General features: G+C 38.5%; 1 protein-coding gene across 1 annotated transcript in view; it reads right to left on the minus strand.

Moving 5' to 3' along the window:
* Positions 1-20974, minus strand: part of ADAMTS18 (ADAM metallopeptidase with thrombospondin type 1 motif 18) — a 162273-nt gene that overhangs the window by 77341 nt on the left and 63958 nt on the right. Inside the window, exons 3-9 of the mRNA XM_017541843.2 lie at positions 16936-17222; positions 13384-13577; positions 12986-13069; positions 11248-11407; positions 8298-8403; positions 4077-4214; positions 1840-1993 (exon numbers count right to left, since the gene is read on the minus strand). Of these exons, the coding sequence (XP_017397332.1) occupies positions 1840-1993; positions 4077-4214; positions 8298-8403; positions 11248-11407; positions 12986-13069; positions 13384-13577; positions 16936-17197 (1098 nt within the window). The 5' untranslated portion in view covers positions 17198-17222. The remainder of the gene's footprint in view (positions 1-1839; positions 1994-4076; positions 4215-8297; positions 8404-11247; positions 11408-12985; positions 13070-13383; positions 13578-16935; positions 17223-20974) is intronic.

Genomic DNA, 20974 nt, shown 5'->3' on the forward strand with positions numbered 1-20974 from the left:
AAAAAAAAAAAAAAAAAGAAAAAAGAAAATCATGCTTACTATCAACTGTGCTTTTCCTGCATAGTTAGTATGTAACAAATTTGTGATGAATAAGATAATGATTCCTTTAGAATAAAGTGAACAAGAGGCAAAGTTAGGAGACAAACTTTTTCAACAAAGTGAATGGCTACTTCTGCCAAAACCATCAACTTAATAGGCAAACAACAATTTCTTATTTTTTTTTTTCTTAGAGATAGGGTCTCAGCCCGTTGTCCAGGCTGAAGTGCCGTAGTGCTATCATACTTTACTTCACCCTTGAACTGCTGGGCTCAACTGACGCCCCTGCCTCAGCCTCCCTAGTAGTTCAGACTACAGGTGCATGCCTCTAGCCCAGCTGATGTTTTTATTTTTGTAAAAAAGGGGTCTCACTTTGTTTCCTAGGCTGTTCTCAAACTCCTGGGCTCAAGTGATCCTCCCGCACCCAGCCAATTTGTTACTTTTTACATATGGTTCACCAGAATTTGTGAAAGTAAGGTCCACGTGTCATGAAGGATACACCAAAACAAATGTAAATCACATTTGGAAAATTTTTCCATAGTCATGCATTGAAACGGTATTAGAAAAAATACGTAATCCCATATCAAACGTATGATTTGATGGATGTTACTTCTTAGGACTGGGCTTGTATTTTGAATGTGAATTGGTTTCTAGAAAAGCAACAAGTGAATAGTAATACACAGATGACCCAACTAAAGAAGGTAGTTATTAATGACTGGATATTAATGACTGAAGTTTAGGAAACACTGGTAGTAGTGACTGGTACCAGTCACTGGTGAAGAAGAGAAAACCTAACATCAATGTGTGTGATTTGCTTTGTTAAATTCCACCATTTAAAAGTTTTGTGGCTTTGGACAAGTTGAATTTATTTTCTGAGCTCCAGGTCAAAAGTGGTAATAATTCTTACTTGAAGGGTTTTTGTGAAGATGGAGGTAAAGAAAAATAAATCTTTAAGTACAATGCCTTACGTGGGGCAGAGGCTCACTTAGCTACCAGAGGAACAGGAATAGAGGGGGAAAGAGGAAGCATAAACCTCCATAATTTCCATGCATTATTCAGCTACTTGCAACTTCCATATTTCTCTTTGCATATTGGGAATAAACCAACTTACAAATGATTCTACTTTTTTAGTAAAGTCGAGACTGTAATACTGTCAGTAATATCATTCTTGACCAAGGGGAACAAGGTGTCTCATTTCTACAACCTGTACTTTTGTGTTTTCCCCATTATATTTTTTATAATGTATACTATAATTTATAATTCTTCGAAGACTTGACACAAAAATCTCACTAATATTACTGAAGATATACCTTGAATGTATACACAATATTTTTATTGTTCAACACCCGCCTATGAGTGAGAACATGTGGCGTTTAAAGTTAGGTGCCAATAATAGTTTTCTTATATTATAAAAGACATACGATGTATTTTGGGAGGTGATGATTCTAAACGTATCAAATGAAGAGGGAATAAGAACATATAGAAACAAAAGCAGGGATCAGCAACAGGTACAAACTATTGTTCCCAGTTTTACTTCTAGGGACAAAGTCTTCATCTAAAGACAAAAGAATTTTCTACCAAGGAGGCAGTCAAGCAGTATTTAAACAGGCATGGTCTATGTAGATAGGTCTGGGTAATTCACTGACAGTAAAATTGCCACTTAATTATCATGCCCAACAACTGACATGGTAGAGATAACCCAGACTCTAACCCTTGGCCTTGACAAACCAAATGTTTACACTGTTAGGGACACAGACACATTGCAGAGTCTTAATGTAAGTTTGAAATCACAAGCAAACATACCTTCAAAAAACCAAGGCTGCATAACTTGGCTTTTGCTCCAAATTGCCATTTGCACTGTGTGTCAGCATCATAAATCTGTCCTGGGAGTTTGTCCGGATATTTATACTGTCCCGCTTGCTTGGGCTCATCCACCAGACACCCCGCTTGAGGTGTGCTGTAATGACAATACATCCTTATTAATGACTCAGTTGATCTGTGATCTTTCCATTTACAGCAGTACACTTCTGAATGCATTCATGCAAAGAAAAATACAATGCAGTGAGAGAAACAGGTATATGTTTAAAGTTCAAAGCTATGTTTATTCCATAGAGTGAGTCCTATCTAACAGAATGGAATGTACACAGCCAGGAAGGGTTTTACAAGATGCTGAAAATTCTAGCCATCCCAGTGATTTGGCTTGGGATTTGACAGGAGACGGGAATGGTCAATATATTTGAAAACTCTCATCCACAATCTCATTCCTTAGACAAAGCACTAAATGTACAAAATAAACCAGACAGACACAGTACCTGTCTTCATGGAGTTTTAAATCACACACACACATATATATATATATATATTTTTAACGGATAATGGAGCAGAGTTCAAAGATGTACTTTACCTTACAGTAAGGCTTACAGACAAAAATAAATAACATTCTTGAAATAATCAAGAGGAATAATGAACTGGGGCATGAGGCAGAAAAATTTCCCTCAAGTATGTTTGACTGGGGCCTGTTGAGAGCAAAAATCCATCCTGATGACATAGATATTCTTAGAAAGCACTTCATCTCCACTTACTTAAATTATTCAAATAGAGGTTAATTAGCATGGCGGTTAAGTGTAGTTTTGTTTTGACACAGACGGGGGTCCTAATTAACCATGCAATCAAGACCAAGTTATACAGCTCATGAGTGACAATACCCTCATAAAGGCTACTGCACAGTCCAAACGAGAAAAATACAACGTGCTTCATAAAGCACAGTAGGCATTCAAAGTAAGCTGCTGCTATCCTCATTATCCAAAAGCATTTAACTACATATGGATGGAAATTCAACCTATGCTAACTTGATCTTGACTTGTAGTATTTATTAACTGCATTCTTACATGAGTTGGAGAGGGTAATTTCAGTCCCAAATCATCAATTAAAAACTCATAGAAAATCTTCACGGCAAAGCTTACTGGCAAAAAGTCTGTTGATTTTTTGCTACTCTCTGCGCATATTTGGTTAGATACCTTCATGTTTAATATGCATTGTGTCTATGTCTCACTGATTCCTTAAACATTTGCAAATAATATACAATGGTACAGGTTTTAAAAAAAAAAAAAAAGGATCAAGAATGTCAATTCCCAAAGAAATTTCTCTAACATCTGGTCAAAGAGATAAGACATCAGCATCTAAGTGTCCTTGTGGGTCAACATAAATTTAAAAAGTGTATCTATCTATCTATCTATAATTCAAATTTGGGTTCACTGTTTAATATGACCTAAATAGTGCAACTTTTTAAACACCTACTTTTACTAATGCAACTTAAGGGTTTTGTGTTATTACAAGCATTTGATAGAGCTACCCATCCTCTTTGGCTACCATTTGGACATAGAGCTAGCTTCTAGCCATTTCTTTTATTCCTTTTTCTTTCTTTCTTTCTTTCTTTTTTTAAACACTTCTAATTCTACAAGCAGAAGTTTTTTTTATTCTTTTTTTTTTTTTTACAAGCTTCTAGCCATTTCAAACAAAATAGTCAAACAAGAAAATGCTCTCTTCATTAAAACACCAACACACACATACCATTTGAGCATTTAAAAAATACTCTATGACACACTAATTGACATGACTGAAATAATTAGTCACAGTAAAAACAAAATATACCTAGCAGCCTCTGGAACTCACAGGGGAGAGATGGTTGAGTACAGATCCTAGAGTCAGAACAGATCTAAGTGTGAGTCTTCTGTCTGCAACTTACTAGTGATAGTACCTTAAGCAATGCAATTAACCTCTCTAAGACTTGAGTTCTCAACTGTGGAATGAGGATAATACTATTGCTGTCAGGATTGAAAGAGGAAATACTTGGAGAGCATTTAGCACAATATTAGGTTTCAATCTATTTTTTCCAACAATAATGTCACCATCACAATTGGTCTTTCTGTTTATTGACAGATCAAAACATATTTCCACTGCGAATTTGTTTTCACATCTAAGGAGCACAATTCTGTCACCACTCCAAACCTAGAAGCACCCCTGGATTGAACCTGTCATACCTGAGGAATTTCTTGAGATACTGTCGGCTGCAGGAAGACCATGAAAACACTCCATTGTTTCCGGTCAGTGTAGGAGACATGATATTGCCTTCAGCCTTTCTGCAGGGATTGCCTTCTCCATCGTGAATCATGCCAAAGCTGAAACAGAATTAAGGAAACAAAAACCTTCCAGTGAACCAATTTGTCTAAAGGATAATCTAAGAAAAAAGATACATTAATAATCAACAAACCCAAGTGAGAGAGAGAGTTATTAAAACTGGAAAAGAGAAAGGCAAATGACTATAGGCTGTTGAAAATTTTAAAAACGCTGATGGCTTTGTTATATGATTTCTTGGCCACAGAATCAAAGAATGGTCTAGCTGATACATGTTGTATGGGCTGGAAAATGATAGTAAAGTTAAAATGTACATTTAAACTAAGCTAAAGTGAAGGAACAGCCACATTATTTTATTTCAAACAAAAAAATTCTTTTCTTGTCACCAACCACGGAATTATAGTAAAGAAGCTCAGGTGAGTAGCAAGTAGGTGCAGAGAGATGCTGATTATAAGTCGTTTATGAACTGGTCATATATAAGGCTAGTGTGGTATAGAAACTTCTCTCCAACTATGATCAGTTTATTCACCGAAATCTCAAACTCTGGTTATAATTAAACTCCCTTATAATAGTAAACATTTTAAAAAAATGCTTGAACCCCTTTTATGAGGGCTATTAAATCTTGACCATTACTGTTGTGCCATTTCATCACAGAAGGGTCTAGCATTACAAAATAAAAACTTCAGGTGGTCTACTCCCTAGAAATCATGCACATTATATGCAAATAATTGTCAAATTTCTTGACAGGTAGAATAAATGTAACATTCATGTGCATACTCAGAATATATACCATAAAGACAGAGCTTACTTCAGGCTACATTACAGTGGAAGGGGATGGGGAAATAACAGTCTTTGATCTTCTCTAAAAAATTAACTGCACAGAAAAGTCTTTTCTCATTTTGTTTTTAGGGATACAGAAAATGAAGGGATATAAATATAAATTTCATCATTTATTTAGAATGTTCTTAATCTCATTATTTAAAAGAATAAAACCTGTCTCTTAGAACATATATTTTTAAGGCAGATATGATGCCTCTGTAAATAGATGTGTTATTCTGATAAAATTTCATTTATAGAGTTAGACTTTGAAGGTAGTTTATACCAAATAAATATGTTATGATAAAAGATATGAATTTTTCTAACCCATGTCTATAATACAGCCACTTTTTCCAGCATTCCTTCCAGTTTGTCAGGGAAGTAGCGGCAGACAGCTGTAGGCTATTATCCTATCGGTGACTTCCCTAGGTATTCAGAGGTGACCACTCAAAATCAGCTACTTACTAACCTCAACATATATTCAGCAAAAGCGTTTTCTTGTCCTCAGCTTTTACCAATTTAATTCTTCTTTTTACCTAACCAAGACATTAAAGGGATTTGTTTCGGAGACACTCTTTCTTTTTTTTTTTTGAGACAGAGTTTTGCTCTTGTTACCCAGGCTGGAGTGCAATGGCGCGATCTCGGCTCACCGCAACCTCCGCCTCCTGGGTTCAGGCAATTCTCCTGCCTCAGCCTCCTGAGTAGCTGGGATTACAGGCATGCGCCACCATGCCCAGCTAATTTTTTGTAGTTTTAGTAGAGACAGGGTTTCACCATGTTGACCAGGATGGTCTCGATCTCTTGACCTCGTGATCCACCCGCCTCAGCCTCCCAAAGTGCTGGGATTACAGGCGTGAGCCACCGCGCCCGGCCGGGAGACACTCTTTCTAAATATATTTGTGAAAGTCAAAAACAGAAAGAAACCAATAAATAAAGCATCCAAAGAAAAAAACAGAAAGAAACCCATAAATAAAGCATGAGAAGAAAGAGCAAGAATCCCAGAAACAGAGACGGGGTTTCTGGGAGAGATCGAAGCCATACTCCAGAGGAAACAAACTCAATTACAACTTTAGTGGAATTTTAGGTATATAAGAAAACCAAGTTTGAATTTAAATTTGAACTTACAATTTCTAAATTTAGTTTAATAGCATTTTAGAAGATAACATGTTTTCTTTAGCACCTGCCAAATAAATATCTCAGGAATTGTCTGTTTCAAAACTTCATAAGGTATGCTATTTAGAACTTAAATATGTCTTTTATTTTATTTTACATCTGTCCTTCCCCAACCTCTGACTTGTATGACTTCCACCTGAAGAATATGTTCTGCTTTTCCTTATCTAAAGTGTTGTATTTGGGATAATTTTAACACATAAACAAAGATAATGAAATGTTTAATGATCAGTATTTTGAAAAGTGATAACTGTTCATTTGGACATGTCGGTAAAACAAATTTAGACATACATTTGATATGCATACATATTTTATTTCCTGCTTTGTATGAAGAAGCCTTGTCCTAAATGGGCATTTTTGCTTCTCCATTTACAATTTTAAAAAATTGGCTTAATCACATCTCACTAAGAAAGTGTGTGTGTGTGTGTGTGTGTGTGTGTGTGTGTAACACTGAAATTTGTTGGATAACAATAACAACGATCAATATTTAAATTTCCTAAAGATAATAAATATAGCTCATAGAAGATACCAGCACCAGCCAGGTACGGTGGCTCAACCCTGTAATCCCAGCACTGTGGGAGGTCAAGGCGGACGGATCACCTGAAGTCAGGATTTTGAGACCAGCCTGGCCAACATGGTGAAACTCATCTCTACTAAAACTATAAAAATTGGCCAGGCATGGTGGTGGGCACCTATAATCACAGGTACTGGAGAGGCAGAGGCAGGAGAATTGCTTGAACCCGGAGGCAGAGGTTGCAGTGAGCTAAGTCACAGCACTGTACTTCAGCCCGGGCAACAGAGCAAGACTCTGTCAAAAAAGAAGGAGGAGGAGGAGGAAGAGAAGGGGGGAAGAGGAAGAGGAGGGGGGAGGGGGAGGGGGAGGAGAGGGAAGGAGAGGGGGAGAGGGACGAGGAGGAGGAGAAGAGAAGAAGAAAAGAAGGAAGAAAGAGGAAGAAATAGGAAGAAGAAGAAAAAGAAGAAAGGAAGAAGAAAAAGAAGGAAGAAGAGGAGGAAGAGGAAGAAGAGGAGGAGGAGGAGGAGGAAAGAGAGGAGGAGGAAGAAGAAGAAAGAAGAAACCAGTACCAAAACATAAAAATACCAACTATAGTTGCTGAATGATGTTTGCTTTTAAGTCAGAAATTAACTGGATGCTTTGAAAACATATAAAAGTTATTTCTTGTATGTTGAATAAAATAAACACACATGTATACACACAAACATTCCCAAACTGGTATATCTAAAGAGTACTACATGTTGAAATAATTATTTTGTAAAGTAATATACTTGTTCCAATGCGGTTATTGCTCCAATAATGTCTGAAAATTCTCGGTAGTATCGTCTTCACCATAAAAGGAAGATTTACTAACACCAATTAAAAGAATATTAAGTACATGCAATGTGGCCAACTAAAAGAATTTTCAGTACATGCATGAAAAGTTTTTTTAAAAAAGCAGCATGCCAGCAGCATGGTGGCTCACACCTGTAATCCCAGCACTTTGGGAAACCTAGGCAGGCGAATCACCTAAGTTCAGGAGTTCGAGACCAGCCTGGCCAACAGGGTGAAACCCAGTCTCTACTAAAAATACAAAAACTAGCCGTGCATAGTGGCGGGTGTCTATAGTCCCAGCCACTTTGGAGGCTGAGGTGGGAGAAATTCTTGAATCCAGGAGGCAGAGGCTGCAGTGAGCTGAGATCATGCCACTGCATTCCAGCCTGGGCAACCAGAGTGAAACTCCATCTCAAAAAAAAAAAAAGGTAGCACAAGTAACACACCATTACACTCTGGGAATTTATTTTTCTCCATCATTATTTCCTCTTTAAAGAATCAGCTAAAAATGGTTTCCTTGTTGCAAAACATGAACAAAAATAAACAAATGCCTAACAGGCTAGAGACTCAGTTAAATAACCTGGAATCTGTGCACACAAAGTAATACTGTGTGGCTATTAAATGCTGTTATTTAAACAGAATGACATCAACAATAACTAGCTTTTATTGAGCCCTATGTAGTCAGAAACTATTCTAAGCTTTACACAACATTTATCCTCGTTTTTCTACCTAAGTCAACAATAACCGTTAGAGGAATGCCAATCAATCACCCAACTAGTTTTCATATAAAGTACTGGGTCAAAGAGCCACTTACTTGTGCCCCGACTCATGAGCGATGGTGAAGGCAAGGCCAAGCCCTGTGTCCTCATTGATGGTACAACTTCGGTACTTAGAGCACATTCCACTGATGGGGGCAAACCCTATTGAAAGATCAGTATCAAATGTGAATCCAAAGGTTACACACACAGATACGTGATAATTTCTTACGTCCTCAAAATGTTCTACATGGTTTTAGTTTAATAGATTAATTCATTCAATGTTTTTGCAAAACAAAAAACAAAAAACAAAAAAACTCAAGGTCTATAGTTCTCTGTCCTGTGTAATGATAATACATACATGCGGCATTTCCTATTTTCTTGTTTTTGTTACATATTGTTATAACTTGATCCTCCTAACAGCCCTGTAAGGTCAGTATGAGTATTGTAATTCCTATTTTGCATTTAGTACCGTAAGTCACAGAATACGTATATGCCTGTCTGAGTTTACCATTTGGATCAGAGCAACTGATAGAATGACACTGAAACCAATGCAAAACTGCTCACTGAACAGTGGCATTAACGTCAAAGTTCAGGGTGTAATTTCCAAGGGAAAACATATATCCTGGTCTTTTTCTAGAGCAGAAAACATGACAACGCCTAAGCAATGCGTGCAGATTAAATTCACTTTTCTCTGGTGCCTTATAATGGGATAACTGCATCTGTTCCCAAATCTACCTCCCTCTGAAAGCCATTATAAAAGCATCCCGGCCAGCCCTTGAGTCTATCTTGACATAAAATGCAGTGTGTGAAAATATCTTTCTTTCCAGTTTTGGGTCCTAATAATCAGTAGAACAAATCTATGTGCCCATCTAGTATTAAATGCATGCTTGTGAATTGAATGTACCTACCTCATTGTCAAGACAGAAGAGAGATCATCTGGGAAATCTAATATAAATGCACAAATAAGGGGTGGAATCATTCCCATTACTGCCATCATGGTCGTCACTAATAAATGGTTGCCAAATTCACACACTGCTACATGTCTAGTATATATCTATGTGTGTATGTGCTTTTAGCTTAGGAAACCGAAACTCAGAGAGGTGAATTATCTTGTTCAAGATCTCAGAGTCATAAATTCTAGACTCAGGAATCAAGCACAGACCTAGGAGAAGTCAAAGCGCATGCGCTTTGCATCAGGACGGACTGCTTAAAGTAAACTATTAGACAATTGGTGGAATTTCTGGTGTTTTACTTGTTTTTTTCAAGCCTTTTCTTACATTTTGGTCTCTGGTAACAGATAACACTGCCTGCTTCTCAGAATCTCTCTTCAAAACATCAACAATGCATTGGATTATCACATGTCACTTTGCAAGTTCCAAACTCAGATTATGAATGGATGTATACCATCTCTCAGTATAAAAATCCATTCCACGGAACAATTCCCAAAACAGTTGTGTTTTTGAAGACTATGATTAGTAATGAATTGTTAAACTTATTTATAGGACATAACAGAGAAACTGCAGAGAACTTGAGAAACATAAAAAATAAAATTTCTGGCTGGGCTTGGTGGCTCATGCCTGTAATCCCTGCACTTTGGGAGGCCAAGGCAGGTGGATCACCTGAGGTCAGGAGTTCGAGACTAGACTGTCAAACAGGGTGAAACCCCATCTGGACTAAAAATATACAAATTAGCCAGGCATGGTAGTGGGCACCTGTAATCCCAGCTACTCAGGAGGCTGAGGCAGGAGACTCACCTGAACTTGGGAGGTGGAGGTTGCAGTGAGCTAATATAGTGCCACTGTACACCAGCCTGGACTACAAGAGCAAGACTCCATCTCAAAAAACAAAAAATAATAAAATCCCTTATAAAGTCCAACCTACTGTCATCTCTAATGTATCATATAAGAGATTATAAAGTACTCTTGAGTAAAAACGTGAGGGGAAAACATCACATAAGCTTTTCTCAGCTCCACAAAATTCTACCATCTATCTGAACTATTAGTTGTATTAGGAAACTGTGGCTGGCTCCTGTCTTCTGTTTTTGTAAACAAAGTTTTATTAAAACACATCTGCATTCATTTATTTACATATCACCTGTGGCTGCTTTTTCAGCAATACAGCAGAACTGACTAGTTGCCACAGAGACCTATGGCCTGCATAGCCTAACATATTGACTATCTGACTCTTCACAGAGAAAGTTTGCTGACCTCTCATTTAGACAACCATCCACTGACTTTTAAAAAATGTTGAATTCCTATTATGTGCAATGGAATACACTAGAAAATATAGTATAGATATAAGAGATACAATTCTTGCTATCACAGCCTTGTACAAATATGGAAGAACTGAGTACTTCAAAGTCAAGTAACTTTCTAAAGGAGGCACTGAGACCGAGTGGCACAGACAGGTACCATGATGCTTATGGAATAACCTACAACTTTCTAGTTAAACAATGTATCTCATACCTCAGTGATCATCCGTAGGATCAGTAAAGAAAAGTACAATCCGGGAGAGGTGGCTCACACTGGTAATCCCAGCACTTTGGGAGGCTGAGGTCGATGCATCACCTGAGGTCAGGAGTCCAAGACCAGCCTGGCCAACATGATAAAACCCCATCTCTACTGAAAATACAAAAATCAGCCAGGCATGACGGTGGATGCCTGTAATTCCAGTTACTTGGGAGGCTGAGGCAGGGGAATCTCTTGAACCCAGGAGGCGGAGGTTGCAGTGAGCTGAGATTGTGCCATTGCACTCCAGCCTAGGCAACAAAAGTCAAACTACATCTCNAAAAAGAAAAAAACCAAAATGAACAAAGTACATGGGCTCCCCACACTCTAAGTTCAGTTAAATAGAACAATAGTCACCAGTGGATACAAGAGGTGACTCCACAATTTAAATATTATGTCTCTTTATTAAGGAAGGTAAGGGCTATCCATCATCCACAGAAAGTTTCCATATTGTGTTTTTGGCTAACAGGAGTGTATGAAGGATCTGTTCATACCATACCTAGAGTGTCACATGGTTCATTCTTCCAAGAACAAATATCAAATCCCGTGAGTAAGATGGCATGATCATGTCTCTTGCCATTCTTTCCAATGAGGGCAGATTGCCATTGACAAAAACTATTCAGGGACTGGTCTGCATGATGGTTGATCAATAATCCTCCCTATGGGAAACCCACACAAATCAAAGTGTGAATTTGTCACACAGATGAGAATGCTGAATCATTGAATTTGTACACGCAAACACAGAAACATATTTCTAGAGAAAAAGACCAGTAGAGGAAAACACTTGAGCTGCTCAGGAGACAAAAAGTATCTATTTTAGGTAAATGCTCACAATATTTAAAGCAACTACAAAGTTTCTGTCGTGTGGCTTATGACTGATTACAGTTCAACAAAAAAAACCTGCCCTCGGCTGGAATACCTTTGTTCATCTCACCTGGTACCACCTTTATAAAACCATTATAACTTTTAAAACATGATAATAAATTAATGGTGATGAAGTTCAATGGCTTTTCCATAAAGCCTCATTATTTTTTACATAGATGTCAGAATTCCCAGCAAAACATTTGGCATATCATAGGTTTCAATCAATCAATCAATCTAATGAAAATCAATCTAATGAAAATTCACTGAATGAATGAACAAATGATTATATGATTCCACAGGATAAGAGATGACCAACCCTTAAAATGATCATTTGTCAAATGTTTGTTTAGTCAAAACTGTTGACTTGGTCAAGTTTTGGGTTTTTAGACAAGACCTTTAATTATCAGTGAATTAAGTTGTGGCTGGTTGCAATGTCCTTGGGCAACCTATTAGTAGGCTAAAGACAAAAGTGTCTCCTAACCAGCACACATCCTAACTTTCTAAAATTCCAAAACCCCTTTGACAAGCTGTTAACTTCTGTAGCTCTCCACACCTGGACAATTAGATCAGTTTTTGTCCTGTCTGTCTTCCTGCTTTTTATGTTTTTTACTGGGGTTACAGACAAGAGGAAAAGCCTCAGGGGACTTAAAAAATTGCTATTTGAATGGTAATCCCTATCTCAGAGAAACACAGTTTAAACATCAAAACACTACAAAGCAGTGAGTACCATGTAATTTAACACTTTATTACATGTTCTGGGTTTTATAATTTGCCCCATGTTTGTGTCTTGCATCTCACTGTGATCAATCCAAGGGCAGCTAAATACCCCTTGTTTATTCCCTGTATTACCTACAATGGTACTGGGGAGACAGTAGGTTTACTATAGCAATTTTCTGATGTCTTATTTTTAGTGTATTTTTGAAATATCCTTCTGCATCTACCAGCAATTACTTGGCATATCAAACTTGCAAATCTAGCTAATCCTTAAAATCTATAAGCAAATTCACCTTCTTTGTGAAGCCTCCATAACATTTATATTTTTATGTAACGTATTTATATTTCATATTTATGTTTGTATTATGTATTTATATATTGTATTTATATATTATGTAATAATACTTTAACATTTATGCATATATATGCGCATGCATTATATATAAATATATTTAAATATAGACAATTATTTTCTGGTGTTTTAGTTTAATTATGTGATTCCAAAGCTGTTTTAGATTGTACTTTGAGTACAGAGTCAGTCTAGCTTCAAATTTAAGCAGCTGATAACTAGTACATGGATTAGTGCACATAGGACGTGTTCAAGAAATGTATCCTGAATGGCAGACTGAATGAAGACATAAATGAAGTTTGCCACTTACAGGTTCGTGTTCCAGAAGAATTAGGCTCACCACAACCACATTTATGTCACTTCCAATAGTCCCATCTTTAAACAGGCCAGAAACCTGTTGGAAAAATGGAAATCAAAGAAAATCTCAAAATTTTCCAAACTATATGAGGGAATTAATCAGACATATTGATTGAGAAACATAGGCTTCAATTTTACCAAATATATGTATATATAAAGAGAATTTCCTCAAAACTCAAAAAAAAAAAAAAAAAAACCTTAAAACCACATACGTAGCTATTAAAAGTAATGGCAGAAACCAGTTATATTTGCATCAACCTAACACATCTGCTATTCAACCCATGCAAGAGAATTCTATGACTTTTATCTTCTTTGGAGAGCCAGAAGGTTCATGGCACCCGCCCCCCTTACCATGTTCATTACTGTGAGAATGTACGTGGTGACATTTCCCTTGCCATGCTTTTCCACCATTTTCTTGTCTGCCACCACCAGGGTTTCCACATTTAGGCCCTTTTGTGATTTTCCAGCTGATCTCCTGGGTCGCCCAGAGCTCCCATATTCATCAAACCTTAGATACGTGTCCTCCGTGGGAGGTCTGGGAGCATCTATGATGAACATAAGAGCATTTGAAAGGGATATTAGTAGAGAATACCTGGATAAGACCAACTGAGAAAGAAACTGAAACAAGGCAAGAAGAGAAACTAGGTAATCAGCCACTTTACCAATCCACTAACAAGTGATGCTGTCAGTGCCTGCCTGGGTGCCTTGCACCTAGTATGTAGTCAAGAAAGATCTACTCGATAAATGTTTGGATGCATGGATGGGTACATGGGTGGATTGGATAGGATGGATGGATGGATGGATGGATGGATGGATGGATGGATGGGTGGATGGATGGATGGATGGATGGATGGGTGGTTGGGTGGGTGGGTGGGTGGATAGATGGATGGGTGGATAGATGGATGAATAGATGGTGGATGGATTAAAGGGTTGGTGGATAGAGGAATTAATGCATAAATAAATGGATACTGGATGCATGGATGAATTCAGTAACACGAAAATGCTCTAAAAATTTTTTTTTTTAAAAAAGAAAGAAAAAGAAAAAAGCTCTAGGCTAGGTGTGGTAGCTCCCACCTGTAATCCCAGCAATTTGGGAGGCAAAGGTGGTGGGTCACTTGAGGCCAGGAATTTGAGACCAGCCTGGCCAACATGGTGAAACCCTGTCTCTACTAAAATTTCAGAAATTAGCCAGGTGTGATGGGTATGCTTGTAATCCCAGCTACTTGAGAGGCTGAGGCAGGAGGATCACTTGAACTAAGAGGATGCAAAGGTCGCAGTGAGCCAAGATCACACCACTGCTCTCCACAAGGAAGTCTCTACTTTATGACCTCAAAAGTAACACCCAACCACACCTAGGCACGTAGCTTTGACATAGAGTGTCTCGGCAAAAGGGTAAGACTTCATCTCAAACAACAACAAAAGCAACCTATAATTCCAGTTAGTGGAACAGGTCAAAAAAAATCAATTTTAGGGGGAGAAACTTTGGAAGTAGAAAATGCTCATTTTACTACTCAAAAACTGCAGAAATAGTGTTTATCCTTTGGATCTAAATTCATTATGAATTCATTAAATATATCACTTTACATATTATTTTCTAAATAAATGTAAATGGCTATAAAATACTACCCATGTCTTAAACTCTTGTTTCATCAACACAAACTTTAACACAGCACATAAGAAGTGGTAAGAACTCTTTGCTGTGAGATTGACTTAGTTACTGAGGAAACAGCATAGTCGGGGGTGATATTAAAAACTGTATTAAACACTTTTCATAACTGGTAGAGTGTGGGCACCAAATTAACATAATGGATACTGGCCATAGCCATTGAGCAGAGACCTCGAAGTGCCTGCTCAACCGGACATGATGCTTTCAGCTACTGGTGAACAACTCCTACACACATTCCTGGGGTAAAAAGTGGCATATGGAAAGCTCAGGGAATTAACTGTGTACTAACTACTACACAAACATTTTAGTACTATAAAACCCATCCAGCTGTAATAGTGAACATAGCCCTCCGCAGAGTAAAATTAAGACATCAAATTATTTAGAGTTAGATTTAAAAACTCAGGTTGGCCACTTATGAGCTCAGGGACCTTGAGTCTCAGTTTCCTTAACTATGAAAACAGGTGACACCGGTTTATAAGGTTGCTGTAAATATTAGCTTTGATGTCTCATATCAAGTATGACTGATCACTATAAACATTATTACTCTCCTTAATACAGGCTGAATTATTACTCTATACATGCTAAATGGATGCTCCTTAATGAGGATATTTCAATGACACCAAAAAATCAAAAACCAGTGAAAATGGTAGAAATAATTCCATTACTGCTCCTGATTACTATCTTCGTGATATCAGTTCCTCTTCTCCATGAGAATAACCACCTTCTGGGTGGGCTATCCAAGTTGGTACACACTTGCCACGTGTAGCTAATGAGCTACAGAAGAATTTAAAAGTTTAAAAAGCAATACTTGATTTAGTTATTGAAAATCTTTTGGCTCCTGCCTGTAATCCTAGCACTTTGGGAGGCCAAGGTGGGTGGATCACCTGATGCCAGGAGTTCGAGACCAGCCTGGCACACATGGTGAACTCCTGTCTCTACCAAAAATACAAAAATTAGCCAGGCGTGATGGCGCACACCTGTAATTCCAGCTACTCGGGAGACTGAGGCAGGAGAATCCCTTAAACCTGGGCAGTGGAGGTTGCAGTGAGCCGAGATCATGTCGCTTCACTCCAACCTGGGCAAAAGAGTGAAACTCCATCTCAGAAAGAAAAAAAAAAGAAAAAAGAAAATATTTTAAGTATGTCTGCAACAACTTGAGTACGTAAATCCACTTTTTTGACCTTAATTTTACACAAGTTATATGGAGATTAAGTGTTTTCAATAAAAATTTATCATATGAATTGACAGGTGTACGTACTGTAAGTTTAAAATAAACATTGGATTTCCAAAACTTTATATGAAAAAAGAATGTAAATCTCTCACTAATAATATGTAATTCTGATTACATGTTGAGATAATATTTTGTATATGTTAGGTTAAATTTACCCCTTCTTTAAACTTTTAAAACTTGTGGCTAATAAAAAATGTAAAAATGTGGCCAGGCACAGTGACTCATGCCTGTAATCCCAGCACTCTGGGAGGCCAAGACGGGCAGATTATGAGGTCAGGAGTTCGAGACCATTCTGGCCAACATGGTGAAACCCATCTCTACTAAAATACAAAAAATTAGCTGGGCATGGTGTCTGTAGTCCTAGCTACTCGGGAATCTGAGGCAGGAGAATCACTCGAATCCGGGAGGCAGAGGTTGCAGTGAGCCAAGATCGCACCACTGCACTGCAGCCTGGCAACAGAGCAAGACTCCGTCTCAGAAAAAAAAATAATAAAAAATTGTATTTAGGGCTTATGTTACATTTCTATTAGACATCGCGGTCTGCCAACAGCTGAAAATTGTATCTAGGTCACAAACCATGCTCAAGGGTCCCTGCATTTCACAGCTACCTCCCACACATGCTAATCTTCTTGTTTCTGGAAGTCTCTCCTTGATGTCCTCAAAAGGGACACCCAATTACACCTAGACATTTATCTCTGATTTCTTTTATCACTGGAAATCTAGGTACTTTTCTCAAAAGCACAGAAATCAAGAGAAGATTGGGACCTATGGCATAAAAGTAGCAGATACTAAAAGGGCAAAAGAGAAACCCTATCTAAATCTTTTCTAGTTTCACCTAGAAGAACTGATCATCCAGCATGTGCCTCAGAGAGCTAATTGCTGGTCGTATGCCAAGGTGGACGCTCAGGGTAGCCCCATTTTGATTTGCAAAGCTTGTACACCCAAAAGCACTCAGGAAAACCCGTCGAGGCCCACATAAAAACAGAACAAGAAAAAGTTTCCTTACATACATTTCTTGCGTCGTCCACAAAAATGCTGCTTTTGCAACCTTCGATGGTGATACTCTGTCTCTCGACTCTGAGATGCATGGGGAATGTGACCTGGGGAGTAACCAGGATTATTCCGGCCAGAGCCGGGGTAGCCGCGGTACCGCTGAACCTTCTCCTCTGCTGTCCTTTTGTACAGTACGTGAGGATGGTGACCCGCAGGGGAGCTGTAGTTGTGTTCCTGGGCCAGGAGCTGAGGTAACGGTGAGATGAGGAATTCATTTTTTTGTGTCCTTATTAAACCTGACTAAAAAGCAAAAAAAAAAAAAAAAAAAAAAAAAAAAAAAAAAAAAAAAAAGTCACGATTCCATGCATCCCTTTGTCAAAGGCTGGTTGCCAGCAACTGTTTCCTCACTACTTCCTGAATGCAGGCACAGGAGCTAAAAGTTTCACACATAGTGCCTCATTTTAATCTGCACCATTACAAGGTGCCATTATTACTATTATTAAGACAGGGTCTCACTTTAAAACCCAGGCTGGAGAGCAGTGGTGCAAACCTGGACCACTATATACTTTGCCCTCCAGGGCTCAAGTGATCCTCTCAGCTCAGCCTCCCGAGTAGCTAGGACTACAGGCACATGCCACCATGACAGGATAATTTGTCCACTTTTTATAAAAATGGGGTGTATGTGGTCCAGGCGGGTTTTGAACTCCCGGCTTCCCAAAGTGCTGGGACTACAGGCATGAGCCACTGCACCTGGCCGGACAAGCTGCTATTATCATCACCCCCATTTACAAAGGACACCTGAAGCTAAGACAGTAAACCGGAAAGCTAGCATGGGCACCCAGAGTTCTCTACTTTCAGAATCACGGCTAACAACCACTGGGCTGCCACTCTTGATGTCTATGCCTGAAGGGCTGAGTCATGGACATCCTGCTGCATTTGCATTTATGATCCGGCAGACACCATGCTCACCACTGGATAGAGTGATGAATATAAAAACATCCCTACTCATTCTCAAGGGATTCACACTTGTTTTGTTTTCTTTCCTTTATTTTTTTTTCTGAGATTAGGTTTCATTTTGTCCCTTAGGTTGGAGTGCAATAGCACTATCACGGCTCACTGTAGCCTTGACCTACTGGGCTCAAGCAATCCTCCTGCCTCGGCCTCCCGAGAAGCTGGGACTGCAGGTACGTACCACTACACTCAGAAATGGGGTCTCTCTATATTGCCCGGGCTGGTCTCAAACTCCTGGCTTCAAGAGATCCTTTGGCCTCAGCCTCCCAAAGTGTTAGAATTAAAGGTGTGAGCAACCACTTCTAGCCCATCTTGATTCGCAATTGCTAATTCAATTTTTTTTAAAAAACTATCAAGGATGGCAGAGGAAGGCATGAGTGATAATCTCTAAATGGGGGTCTAGAGAATCTGATATGTGGTGCTATAATCAGGAGACGTGTTTGTCATCAAAAAAAAGGGGAGACCCTGGAAAGCCCATTCAATCACAATTTCACTTTCCAAGTTGATGGCACAGTATGTATATCTTTGTACCTGATTTTGCTGCCATGATGCACCCTTCTCTTTCTTTCAGCAAATGCTGTCCTCTATCTTCTCTAGATATCAGAGTTCCCTGAAATCCAAGACCCCTGCTGGGGAAAGCATGGTCTGCAGACCAGTAGCTTCAGCCTCACCCAGGAGCTTGTTAGGGATTCAGAATCACGGGCCTCACCCCAAAGCTGCTGGATCAAAGTCTGTGCTTCATTTACATCCTCACATGTTTATAATATTCTCTTGGGACTCTTCGTATTTCTGTGGTATCAGTTATGTCATCTTTTTCATTTCTGATTTTATTGGAATCTTTTTTTCTTAGTCTAAGCTAAAGGTTTGTCAATTTTATCTTTTTATAAAACCAACTTTTTGTTTCACTAACATTTTATAGTCTTTTTTCATTATTTCATTAATTACTGCTTGGATCTTTATTATTTCTTCCTTCTATTAATTTTGGGTTTGATATTTTTTTAAATTCCTTGAGGTGCAATATTAAGTTGGGTTTTTTGGTTTTTGTTTTTGTTTTTTGAGATCTAATTTTGTGATGTAGGTGGTTATCACCAACGAATTTGAAAACTTAGAAGGAACAGAGAAATCCCAGACCAACACAGTCTACCAAAACTGAATTGAGAAGAAATAGAAAATCTGAACAAACCAATAATGAGTTAATGAGTCTGAACCTGCAATAAAAAGTCTCCCAAGACCTGATGGCTTCCCTGATGATATCTACCAAATTTAAGGAAGAACTAATATCAATCCTTTGCAAACTATTTTAAAAAATTGAAGAGGGGACAATTTTCCAAACTCATTCTACATGGCCAGAATCATCCTGATAGCCAAACCAGACAATAACAAAAAAGAAACCTACAGGCTAATACACCTGATAAACATAGATGTGAAAATCCTCAACAAAACACAAGCAAACCAATTTCAACAGCACATTAAACACATCATTCACCATGATCAAGTGAAATTCATCTCAGGGTTGCAAGAATAGTTTAACATACATTAATCAACAAACATGATGTACCACACTAACAGAATCAAGAACGAAAAGTCGTAATTTTAATAGATGCAAAAAAATGCATTTGATAAAATTTAACATCTTTTCATGATAAAAACACTCAACAATTTAGGTATAGAATAAGTACATCTTAGCCGGGCATGGTGGCTCAAGCCTGTAATCCCAGCACTTTGGGAGGCCAAGGCAGGTGGATCATGAGGTCAGGAGTTTGAGACCAGCCTGGCCAACATGGTGAAACCCCATCTCTACTAAAAATACACGAATTAGTCGAGTGTGGTGGCAGGCGCCTGTATTCCCAACTATTTGGGAGGCTGAGGCAGGAGAATCTCTTGAACTCGGGAGGTGGAGGTTGCAGTGAGCCTAGATCGTGCCACTGCACTCCACACTAGGTGACAGAGTGATACTCTGTCTCAAAAAATAAAAACAAAGAAAAAGTGCATCTCAACACAATAAAGGCCATATATGACAAACTCCCAGCTAACATCCTACAGAATGACGAAAAGCTGAAAGAAAGCCTTTCCTCTAAGATCCAGAACAAGACAAGGATGCCCACTTTCACCACTTCTATTCTACATAGCACAGGAAGTCCTGGGTAGAGCAATTAGGCAAAAGAAAGAAATAAAGGGCATTCAATTTGGAAAGTAGGAAGCCAAACTGTGCCTGTTTTCAGACAACATGATCTTATAAACAGAAAACCCTGAAGAAACCATCAAAAAATATTAGAATAAAGGAATACAGTAAATTGTAGGAAGCAAAAATCAACACAAAAAAATCAGTAGTATTTCTATATGCCAGCAGTGAGCTATCTGAAAAAAAAAAAAAAAATTAAGAAAGTGGCCAGGTGCAGTGGCTCATGCCTGTAATCCCAGCACTTTGGGAGGCAGAGGTGGGGGGGATCACCTGAGGTCAGAAGTTCAAGACTAGCCTGGCCAAAATGGTGAAGTCTCGTCTCTACTAAAAACACAAAAATTAGCTGGGTATGGTGGTGGACACCTGTAGTCCCAGCTTCTCAGGAGGTTGAGGCAGGAGAATCGCCTGAACTCAGGAGGCAGAAGTTGGAATGAGCTGAGATTATGCCATTGCACTCCAGCCTGGACAGTAAGAGTGAACTCTGTCTTTAAAAAAATCAATAAAACAATCCCACTAACAATAGCTACCAAATATATATATATGTATAAATTTAACCAAGGAGGCAAAGATCTCTACAATGAAAACTATAAAACACTGATGAAAGAAACTGAAGAGGATGCAAATAAATAGATATTCTGTGTTCATGGATTGGAAGAATATTCTTAAAATGTTTCTACAAGGTTGAATGCAGTGGCTTATGCCTATAATCCCAACACTTTGGGATTTGAGATTGTCCTGGGCAACACAGTAAGACCATGTGTCTACAAAAGCTACAAACATTAGCCAGGTATGGCAGTGCATGCCTGTAGTCCCAGCTTCTTAGGAGGCTGAGGAAGGAGGATTGCCTGAGTCTGAAAGG

This window comes from Cebus imitator, unplaced genomic scaffold (genome assembly GCF_001604975.1).
Source record: "Cebus imitator isolate Cc_AM_T3 unplaced genomic scaffold, Cebus_imitator-1.0 Scaffold137, whole genome shotgun sequence".
In the NCBI taxonomy this organism is placed as follows: Eukaryota; Metazoa; Chordata; class Mammalia; order Primates; family Cebidae; genus Cebus; species Cebus imitator.